Source organism: Pongo abelii, chromosome 14, assembly GCF_028885655.2.
Source record: "Pongo abelii isolate AG06213 chromosome 14, NHGRI_mPonAbe1-v2.0_pri, whole genome shotgun sequence".
NCBI classification, from domain to species: domain Eukaryota; kingdom Metazoa; phylum Chordata; class Mammalia; order Primates; family Hominidae; genus Pongo; species Pongo abelii.
Window position 1 is genome coordinate 72,139,406 of NC_071999.2, and position 12,104 is coordinate 72,151,509.

The 12,104-nt window shown below is 36.9% G+C and overlaps 1 protein-coding gene and 1 non-coding gene across 4 annotated transcripts in view; both read right to left on the bottom strand.

Moving 5' to 3' along the window:
* Window positions 1-12,104, bottom strand: part of PCDH9 (protocadherin 9) — a 942,795-nt gene that overhangs the window by 319,366 nt on the left and 611,325 nt on the right. For 2 of the 3 annotated variants that reach the window (XM_063714927.1, XM_024230914.3), the window contains one exon: window positions 9,448-9,649. In XM_063714927.1, the coding sequence (XP_063570997.1) occupies window positions 9,448-9,649 (202 nt within the window). The remainder of the gene's footprint in view (window positions 1-9,447; window positions 9,650-12,104) is intronic. The other variant, XM_024230916.3, reaches the window with a different exon arrangement.
* LOC112128636 (U7 small nuclear RNA) lies at window positions 8,948-9,009 on the bottom strand. Its single transcript, XR_002911126.1, has one exon. It is a non-coding gene; the product is annotated as a U7 small nuclear RNA (small nuclear RNA).

Here is a 12,104-nt window from a genome sequence, read left to right on the forward strand (position 1 = left end):
GCAAAACAAAAACACTAAAAACTGCAGAAGTAGTTCTCTCACAAGTTATTTATCCTATTGAGAGGTGACAGCGTGCTGGCAGTCCTTACAGTCCTCGCTCGCTCTCTGCGCCTCCTCTGCCCGGGCTCTCACTTTGGCGGCATTTGAGGAGCCCTTCAGCCCACCACTGCACTGTGGGAGCCCCTTTCTGGGCTGGCCAAGGCCGGAGCCGGCTCCCTCAGCTTGCAGGGAAGTGTGGAGGGAGAGGCGCGAGCGGGAACCGGGGCTGCGCGTGGCGCTTGCGGACCAGCTGGAGTTCCGGGTGGGCGTGGGCTTGGTGAGCCCTGCAGTCAGAGCAGCCGGAGGGCCCTGCCGGCCCCGGGCAATGAGGGGCTTAGCACCCAGGCCAGCGGCTGCGGAGGGTGTACTGGGTCCCCCAGCAGTGCCAGCCCAACGGCACTGCACTGAATTTCTCGCCCGGCCTTGGCTGCCTCCCTGCCAGACAGGGCTCAGGACCAGCAGCCCGCCATGCCTGAGCCTCCTCCCCCGCTCCGTGGGCTCCTGTGCGGCTGGAGCCTCCCCGATGAGCGCTGCCCCCTGCTCCATGGTGTCCAGTCCCATCGACCACCCAAGGGCTGAGGAGTGCGGGCGCTCCGCGTGGGACTGGCAGGCAGTTCCACCTGCAGCCCGGGTGCGGGATCCACTGGGTGAAGCCAGCTGGGCTCCAGAGTCTAGTGGGGAAGTCCAGAACCTTTGTGTGTAGCTCAGGGATTGTAAATACACCAATCGGCACTCTGTCTCTAGCTCAAGGTTTGTAAACACACCAATCAACATCCTGTGTCTAGCTCAGGGTTTGTGAATGCACCAATCGACACTCTGTATCTAGCTACTCTGGTGGGGACTTGGAGAACCTTTGTGTGGACACTCTGTATCTAGCTAATCTGGTAGGGATGTGGAGAACCTTTGTGTCTAGCTCAGGGATTGTAAACTCACCAATCAGTGCCCTGTCAAAACAGACCGCTTGGCTCTACCAATCAGCAGGATGTGGGTGGGGCCAGATAAGAGAATAAAAGCAGGCTGCACGGTGCCAGCAGTGGCAATCCGCTCGGGTCTCATTCCACACTGTGGAAGCTTTGTTCTTTCTCTCTTTGCAATAAATCTTGCAACTGCTCACTCTTTGGGTCCACACTGCCTTTATGAGCTGTAACACTCACCGCGAAGGTCTGCAGCTTCACTCCTGAAGCCAGCGAGACCACGAACCCACCAGAAGGAAGAAACTCCGAACACATCTGAACATCAGAAGGAACAAACTCCGGACACGCAGCCTTTAAAAACTGTAACACTCACTGCGAGGGTCCGCGGCTTCATTCTTGAAGTCAGTGAGACCAAGAGCCCACCAATTCCGGACACACTATCAGCAGACTATTTGACCAACGCATTGTGTTAACATTTGTCTTTCTCAAACTTCTTAAAAATAAGGTTAGTGTCCTATAATTAAAAATGCATCCCCAGTAGTGATTGTGTTGAGTCATGTACTATGTTAAACCATATATTCACTGAAGGATGTTTCTCTGAATAGCAAAAGCTGTGCAGTTAGACACTCCTGAGTTCATATTTTGGGGCTCACCTACTGGCAAGTAGGCTTTTTCTTTTTCTTTTTTTTTCTTTTAAGAGACAGAATCTTGTCATTTCACCTGGGCTGGAGTGCCTGGGCACGATCATAGCTTACTGCAAGCTCAAACTCCAAGACTCAGGCAATCCCCCCACCTCAGCCTCCTTAGTAGCTAGGACTGCAGGCACACACAACTTCACTTGGCTAATTTTTAAATTTTTTTGTACAGACACGGTCTTGTTATGTTGCTCAGCCTGGTCTCCAACTCCTGGCTTCAAGTTATGTCCTGCCTCAGCCTCCCACATCGCTGGAATTATAGGCATAAGCCACTGCACCCGGGTCATATTCAGCAGTTTTAGACAAATAACTTAAAATTTCTGAATTTCAGTTTACTTATAATACTATCTAATTTACAGTATTAGTGGGGGATCATATACAATGAATCAAAATATTTACAAGAATTCCTGGGTCATAAATAGGACTTATTAAATATTAACCATAAATGTCAGGTATTAAAACTATACTCAGTGAGAAGTTCATCAACTGATTCGTAACATAGTCTAGATAAAGTCAGAGGTACATGACAGGCAGAATTTTCAAAGTAAATATAACTTGTAATTTTGCACATGATTAAACAGCAGAAAATCCTTTAAAATAACATTTAAAGAAATATCAGATACAGAAATAACTCTATTCATGATTCTCAATGGGACAAGATTAAGACTTAATTTTGAATTAGTGGTAATAACTGTTCCTGATCTGAACACATAATTGTTTTTGTCTGCTTTTGAATTAGTGAAATTCTTTCATCGTCCTAGTTATATTTGTTTAAAAAATAAGAATCCTCAATTGAAAATCATTTTACCATTTTCTTAGAATTAATGGTTGCATTGAATTTTACATAGAGTTTATGATCATATTAATGAGTTAACTTCTTAAGTAAATATGATTTACTGCTACTTGGGAATGGAATAAATCTTTGCCTGCAGTAAAAGGTAACAAAATTCAGTGTGATAAATACTGCAAATGTGTGCTTCATTTGTAGGGCAGTTGACTAAGTGTGCTCTAGGTCTTGGATATACTTAGAACACAGAGACACTATCTATTTGGTTGCCAGAAGGATACCAGTCTTGCCCTACCTTCAACTTCTGTTGGGCACCCTACAGACAGAAAAGCACAGACATTACTGGTTAACAATTTTATTGCTAAGTTCCAGAAGGAAGTTTTGAAAGACTTTATTTTACTTAAAAGGTCTTTAATGGGAGCAGTTATCAATTTATGTTCTAGTCTTACAAATACACATGTAATTACTGAAAATCTCTGCTTAATTGCAACTTCATTAGAAACATACTTAAATGTATGAAATATGCTTGCTATATACAAAAACATCCACCCATACTTATGTACAGTGTACAGTAAACCTTATTTTTGAATCAAAACAATAGAGAAAGAAAGAGGAAATAAAATGTGAGCTCAAGTATTTCATATATTGATTCCGAGTTTTATACCAGTTTGCCACTATGTACTTAACCTTTGTATTTTGGAAAATTTAAAACACGTAAAAAAATAGAGAGCCTAATGTAATAATCACCCATATAGCCATCACCCAATCTCAACAGCTACTAATATTTTATTGTTTAATGTATTCCCACCATTATTATTATTATTATTTTGATAGAGTAATATTAAGGCAAATTCCAGACATTATATTGTTTCTTTTATGAACTCTTCATAATCGATCACTATCAATGATACATTTCTTTTAACAAAATACAATTCTATTATTATTTCTAACAAACAATAATTTTAAAATATTTTAAAAGCCAGCCCACACTCTTATATCTACAATTATCTCAAAATTTTAGTATCTTTTTATGATACTGAAGAAAGGAACAAACCAACAAAATTTTAGGTCACCATTAGAGGTTTTTAGGGTATAACATCATTCTGTAAATTGATATTCAAATCAAATATGTATATTGCATTTCCTGCAAGAACTGTATTTCAGGCTAGTCAGTAATTAATGGAGGGAAGTTCTTCATATATGTTCTTTAAAACAACTTGGCAAAAGAGAAATAATCTCTTTTGTCTATCGTTTTCATATCTATCCACTGTACATTTAAATTGAATGCTGATGTAATCATTTTATCAATAAACACAAATATAATTTTACACAATTATTTTTGATAATAATTTTGAAATGTTAATATATGTTGGGTTTTTTTTCATATATACATATATGTATTCCTTTGCCTACTCCACTTTTGGCCAACATATATTGGATTTTTTTTTTTTTTTTTTTTTTTTTGATACAGGGTCTCACTCTGTCACCCAGGCTGTAGTGCTGTGGTGCCATCTCGGCTCACTGCAATTTCCACCTCCTGGGTTCAAGCGATTCTAGTGCCTCAGCGTCCTGAGTAGCTGGGATTACAGGCACGCACCACCACACCTGGCTCATTTTTTTGTATTTTTAGTAGAAACAGGGTTTCACCGTGTTGGCCAGGCTGGTCTCGAACTCCTGACCTCAAATGATCTGCCCTTCTCAGCCTCCCAAAGTGCTGTGATTAAAGATGTGAGCCATGGCACCTGGCCTATATGTTGGCTTTATAATTCATTGATTAGATGAGGATGAGATAGGATGGAGAACAGTAGGAAAGTAGTTAATTTGCAAAGTTGTACGCCTATCATGAATTTTTTTTCTTGTTGTTGAGGACAAAAGAAAATAGAGGAGTGCTTTTGAGGAACAAAATATCAAGAAAATTATTGGGAGTCTTTGATCCTAGATGTTAAATACATTCAGTCAACCTGGTTGGGAAGAAGAAAGAGAAGTGAAAGGGGAGGGAATATAAAGAGGAGAGATTCTGTATCATGTTTGTTGAGCAGAACTCAGAGAAACCTAGAGGATAAAGATTAGAAAGTCCTTGAGGCTAGATTACATTGTAGAGTCCAGGGAGTCAGGAAGATCCCTAAAAGTAATGATCCATGCTGTCCATCTAGACATGGGAGTCCAAAGATAAATTCACTGAAACCTATTTACCTTCCCTATGGCATGAGGTATCAGCAATTTCCCAAAGAGTCCAGGAGGACTGGAATGAAGGCAGTCTCATTTGAGACCCCTCTGGGCAGATGAGACAATGGACATATAAGCAGACCAATGACCCAGGGTTGAGAATATTGCACTTCCTTTTGATGATAACGATCCTCTGGAATTGAGGTAAAAAAGAACTGAAGTTTCTGTCATACCCATGCAATGGGGATTAGACATTTTTAAAAAATGGAAGGAAAAAAATGAAAGCTCTATTTCCAGCACACAAAAATTAGTGACATATGAGTCATACCTTATGTAGTAGAGACTGCTTTAGATTTATGTAAACATCATTTATACAAAACCTATCAATTATTGCTTAATTTGCAAACAATTTGTTTTTGGCATTGCATGTAAAGACTATCATCATTTACTTACTGTTTTAATCAAGAGTTAGATATAACATAAAATCGATAATGCTAATAACCCAAAAGTATAAACTTGAGAATAAAGAATAATATTGTAGACTGGTATTATTAGATCAAATGCCGCTGTGTGTGTATGTGTGTGTGTGTGTGTGTGTGTGTGTGTTCAGAAGCAATAACCTATATTCCTATCTTGAAGCCTGAAGTTTACAAAAATGTCTCCACATGATACTACCATTTGTATTAATTTCTTTGAAAAAATACCTACTGGAAATAGTTACTATAGAAATTAGTACTAGCTCTCAATGACTTTTTTTATATGAACCATATTTGAAAAAATAGAAATCTAGATAAGTACAATCAAAATTACTTAGTACTTCTACAGATAATACTGACATCCAATAGAAACCTATTTTACCTGCTATAAAATCACAACTCTTCAGGAACTATCAAAATCCAGTCAAAAAATTCCACTGAATTCAAAGGGGACAATAGAGAAATAAACAGCAAGATTATTGCTAGAGATGATTACTTCATCAACATCACTGTACCTCACTTCACAAATTTCTCAAAGTTAATTACCAAAAATGTGACGGCAAAATTTAAAGATAATATGTAATAATTCTATCCTAATATGAATGAACATTCAGTCTGACTCTCTTAATATTTCTAGGCCATTCTAATTAATTCTGCTCTAGACATTTACAAAGGAGGTTTAAATTTTATGTCCCATTAAACATCAAGAGAACTGCTGGCCTCTAGGGGCTCTCAGAGCCTCGCGCTTCTCCACTTTCTCTTTTCTCCCCTTCCCAATGATGAACAAGGCACTGTCACAATCTAAGAGCCCTGCTCTTTCCAGTTTAAAGACATTTTATTGAACATTATTCTTGTGAGTGACGTCACTGTGTTGGGTGAATGTTGGGCTGCCCAAGGTTGTGCTGTCCATTGGGTCTCTTTTTCCATGTGACTAGATTGGTAAAAACTCTAGAGATTTCTTGAAGCTAGTTTGAAAGGTTTTTGTTTGTTTGCTTTTATTTTCCTGGTTTAGGACCTCTGCTATCTTTTTCCATTTGGCACCTGGCCCATTGCCACTGCCTAGGTCGAAGTCAATGGGTCAACTGTTATATGTATTGGACGATATTTTGGCCTAGGGCAGCTTAGTTTAAACATACTTTAAAAGCTAGGAATAATATTTCTTTTTCTTTTCCCTTTTCTATGACTGGAAAACTCAAATGTGGGCTTTCTTAAGTGTAGGCTTAGGAGAAATCAGACCCATATTGGTAAAAATTATTTCTAGCCTAAAAAACAAAGGCAAATACAAAACAAAACTTGTCTGTCCATTTGGTCTAGATATTTGGTCTAGATGAACTTACCAACCATCAACAACCTGCTACTTTTATCTCATTCATGTTTTATTTTTTTCTTTCTTGAACATATATTTCTCTTAGAGACTTCAGACTCTTAGACTGTGTTAGGCACTGATTAAAGTATTCAAAGTATCCCTGAATCTCCTGACAAACAAATAAACAGACAAACAAAAAATGAAATGAAATATTACCACATGATTCTTTTTAACAATACATTTCTCGTAATAACTTTATACATTTGCCTTTAATTTAGAATTTACTATTTCTAAAAACTAAGCTATAAAATATAAACCAAATTTTTATTATTATACATATTTTTTGAGACACACCTACACTTGAGGAAAAGGTGGTCTTGCTCTGTTTCACAGGCTGGAGTGCAGTTGCGTGATTATAGCTCACTGCTGCCCCAGAGCCCTGGCCTCAAGTGAACCTCTTGCCTTAGCCTCCCTAGTAACTGGAACTACAAGCATGTGCTTCCATGCCAAGCTATTATACATATTTAAGTGAGCCTTTGCACGTAAGCCTAAGTTTTACTTTTCTCCAAATACATTTTCAGTAATGCATTATTTCTTATAAGAGTCAACAAATGTTTCATTTTTGTGTATATCTATTGCTGCTATGATAGTGAAGGTATATATAACCTAATTTTGCAATTTTTCCTGTACTCAGATACTTCTCAGTTGGCCCTGGCTGACAGACAAAATATTCTATGACAAATAAAATATAGAATGCTCATTTTATCCCTATAGCTATTAAATTTGAAAAGCTGCCTTTGCTTTCTAGCTGAAATAAATTTTAAAATCTCTAATTCAATTAGTTAACTAGAAAATTACCCAGACGTTCATTGGTTTCTGAAATCCATTGTTTAAATTTACTGTACCCAGAATTTTTGCATATGCATCTGAAATATTTCATTATTCTGGCTAAAAAATTCATGAAACATTGTCTTAATCTTATTCATTGTAAATATTCTACCTAGAATTGCACATACTACAAATACTTTGAAGATATCTTTGTAAATTAACTTTGGTAAACTCTATAGACAAGTCCTAAAACAATTTGCACAACTATTTTTTAAATGGGACTTTTTCTTCTTTGGTTTTGTCTGAGGCCCATAGACAAGAGGAGCCAACCACTCACATACACTTAGAGAAAACATGGTCAGGAACCAGCTGTAAGACTCTTAGCTTTACTTCAACAAGAGATGTTTTAAAATTGGATAGGGCAAAGTTGGAGACTAGGAAAACAGTTTTGAAAGAGCTGTGTGAATTCCACCTACATAAACCTCTTCACAGAAGTCTGGAGAAGGTTGATTCAATGAAACCACTTAGATTCAGTGGTGCTTACACTGGTCAAAACCATGAAATCAAAAGAGGATAGTTTTTGTTCTCCCAAATTCAGTGTAATAATAAGAGGTTGTTTCTTTGGGTATGTCCTGTTCTTCTCGATATGTGAAATCAAAAGATGCGCTTATGTTTTCTTTGTGTGACCAAGGTATAGGACATGAAATAGCAAAAGCCAGAGCCGGCAGGGAGCTTAGATACTCCTGAAAGATTGCCTTGAGTAGAGAAAATTCTTGGCAGAGAGAAGATAAAATGTAACTTTGCATGTCTTATATTTGCCAATGAGAAGAGATTTCCAAAGATGGGGACATGCTGGGGGTTGGAAGGAGGCATACCTTAGAAAGAATCTCTCCTTTTTTTTGACAAAAAGCAGCAGCTTAAAATGCTGGAAGTCAGAGAATACCAATGCTGTATTACTATCACAGAACTGGCTGAGAAAGCCCTGTTGTATGTTTTACCTCCTCTTGGTATTCCTACTTTCACCATAGAAATGCCAGAGATATTTTCCATGTTTGAAACAATAAGCAGCAAAATAGGTAGAAAATAAAGAAAAAAGTCATCATACTTCAATTTCCCACTTCGTGCAACCAGTTTGGAGCATGTTCAAGATGAGTTAAACAAACAAACAAGCAAAAACTTTTTTTTTGCTCTGATTAGTTTAGATGCATTATTATAATTACTATTTTTATTATTTACTTCTTAGAGCAGTTTTAGGATGACAGCAAAATTGAGATAAATGTACAGAAATTTCTTACGTATCTCTTGCTCCCACACATGCATAGCTTTCCCCACCATGAACATACCCCACCAGAAAATAATTTGAATTTAAGTAAAATAGAAATTACGGTCATTAGACTGGGGATAATAATTGATGAAATGGTCTTTTATTTATTTAATAAAAGTAAGCTAGTCAGTGTTTTTTATTAGCAAAAGCATTAACATTTGCCCAAGATTTCCTCCAAAGGCCAAGGAAAACACCCCCCAATAATGCTTATTTGGAGTGGGCAGTGATTTCTGGAGTAGGGTATGGGTCTGCGGAGAATAAAAGTTTTGGCCAAATATATCTTCCTCAACATAGTAGTAAAAAAACAAATTATCCAAGAATTCAAGTAGACAATAAAGGAAAAACAACCCCCAAATTGTTATCTCCCCTCTTTACATTTGTTTTAATCATGATTTAATCCTTTTTTTTTTTTTTTAATTTTCTGGTAAAAACCAGAAAATCTGATAGACAAATTCTAAAATACCTTTAACTCTAATATTCTTTATTTGTTTTTGTAAAGTGTTGATTGGAAAATCAAATTTCATAGGACATTTATATACGCAAATGGATTTCTTTTTCTCATTGACTATTCTACTTAACTGTATTTTTGCAGTTCTAAAATGTGTTCAAATTTCATAAGATGTCTGACATCAGAATATCTTGCAACAAATGGCTTCTTTCAGTTATATTTATAGCATGTTTTTTTCTTTTTTAATGGTTCATAAAATGAAGACACATCATACAATTTAACAGCCAAAATCATATCAAACATATTAAATGTATATCTCAAAGAATACAACAACAACAATAAAGCCAGCAAAAAAAAAAAAAAACCAAATGTTCATCCTTGCCCCCTACAATTACTTTTGAAAGCTCAAGTGCACTACGAAACCAGAACAACTCCAAGCAATCAAAATTTTGAAGGGGACTCACCAGAGTTGGGATCAGAGTTGCCATCTGCTTCAGTCCTCTTGTCCGGAGAGGCCTGGTCATAGAATTCGTCCTGTGGCTGAACCAGAGGAAGAGGGTGTGAGATCAGGGTTCCACTACCCACCGGCTCATGGTCTCCTAGACCACTGTCACTGCAGCTTTCCTGGGAGCCATCAGGGAGGTGAAACGTAACACGGCGCTGCGACTACAAAGAAGACCACAGGACATGCTGATTAACACTCCTCCCAAATAAAACAGGCCTAGTGGAACACAAAATCAAAACACTTTCAACAAGTGACACAATGTAAAAGCAAAATAAACCAAACTAGGAACAAAGCTAAGAACAAGTATTAATTATTTGCCATTTACTATGTAATGGCCAACCAGCAAAATACCAAAAAGAATTTCAATCTTGTATAATTCACGACCTTAAAACTAAAGTTGGGGCTTTGACAAGTGTAACAAGAAAGGCAAAACAAAACTAAACAAAACTTATACTGTCGACAAAATTACAGAAAAAAATTAAATAAGATGAAATATGCAAATATGCTTTTGATAACTCTAAATAAATACTTAGAAAATGCAATATTTCATGTCTTTTGAATGACCAGACACTGTGCTTACTTGATGTTTTTAGGGTAACATTTGTAGTCAATATATTTCCTATAATACCACCTGCTTTTTGTTTGTTTGTTTGTTTTTTTGAAACAAAGTTTTGCTCTTGTTGCCCAGGCTGGAGTGCAATGGCGCGATCTTGGCTCACTGCAACTTCTGCCTTCCGGGTTCAAGCAATTCTCCTGTCTCAGCCTTCCGAGTAGCTGGGATTTCAGGCGCATGCCACCATGCCCAGCTGAATTTTTGTATTTTTAGTAGAGACGGGGTTTCACCATGCTGGCCAGGCTGATCTTGAACTCCTGACCTCAGGTGATCCTCCCGCCTCAGCCTCCCAAAGTGCTGGGCTTACAGGCATGATCCACCATGCCCAGCCCACCTGCTATTTTTAAAGGACACCATACCCATGTGAGTGTCTTAAAGCAGTACTGGAATAATTAATTAAAGTTATTTGAAGAGTCTCAGGATCTACTGACTGAAATAGCTGTGCTGAAATTATTATTTTAAATAACGAAGTTCTATGCAACTGCTATTGATATACATAAAAAGAAGACTATATTTTAAAAGAGATTAAATTAGAAATTATTCTTGACCATTGACCCAGATATCACTCTAGTCTTTGGCTACACTGGTAGTAGAATAGAATATCCTAGTTGAAAGGTATTTGGAATATCACTTTGGTATATATTTGCACAATGTCACTCTCTGATGTGACCTAAAGTGTATACATGGTAACTTCAATAAATTGTAATGTTTACCAAAAAAAGTTATTTTATAAAAAATAATAAATTTTAATGTTTCCTCAGCACAGATTGGTTTAGTTCTCTTGGAAAATGCTCTTTTAGCTGCTATGATCTCTGAGAATATTTATAATTATGTAGGGTGGAGATTTAGGCCTTAGAGAATTGTATGAGAGTAGTACATCTGTGCTATTTGAATAAACCTAGTTTTCTTTCTGCCTAGCAGCCAAAAGACCTTCCAATACCATGCCACATATGACCACTTAAATTCAGAATTAATAAAATGATGAATGTATATATTAAAAAATATATAATATACAAGTATATAATGTATAATATAATCATTTTCTAGTACCTAAAATTTGTGCTTTTCAAGAGACAATTTATAGATTGTATCCATTTCAAAGAAAAAGGATTGCAGTTAGAAACAAAATAGTATAGATAGGTATACTGAAACTCATGAATGCATACTTATAGACTGACAACAGAAGACAGCCTATATCCTGTGAGTCACTGGTTCAAATCCAACTCAGAGTCATAATGGAGTAGAGATGATATCACTTTACTGCTGTTCAATGATCTGTGTGAAACGAGTTGATAGTTCACTACATTTTTAATGAACTGATGCCAACGTCACATAAACTATAATCATAAATGGTACTAATTGCCTCTATTGTAACACATTTCACCTTCATGCACATGTATCTCAAGAACATCATTCTCTTCTCAAAGGTTTTGAAACGTGCCTAGGTGAGTGCTATAGAAAAGGCAAGCTAAGCTTGAATATTAATATCTGAAATGTATTTCTTTCTGGATAAGAAAGATCATGCTATCATGCTTATTTATTGTAGTGTTTACTCTCTTATATATATTTAACTCTTCAGGGAAAACCAATAATACAAATATTTGCCATTTATGTTTCAATATGCCGTCAACCTATCAATATCCTTTTGTGATAAAGACTATACTAGGAACCACACTGCTTATTATGGATGACTGTCATAGCTTTTACAGTGATTGATCTACTAAAAACTCCTAGATTTTAATGTATCTTTGGTGTGATCCTTGAGGAATACCTCTTAACTCTGGTGAGTAAAAAGAAGTCAAGACTTAAGAGAAAAGCAGTGAAACAAATGATTCTTGAATCTTTGTAAAGCATTTCTGGAAGTCCCTTAAGCCATTAAGAAGTATATGTTTTACAGACAGAAGTAAAAAAGAAAAAAAATACATCTGTGATATTTTTAAACATAGTTAATACTGTTTCAATGACGATATTTCTTCCTCATAATGAATGTTTAAGTATGCACC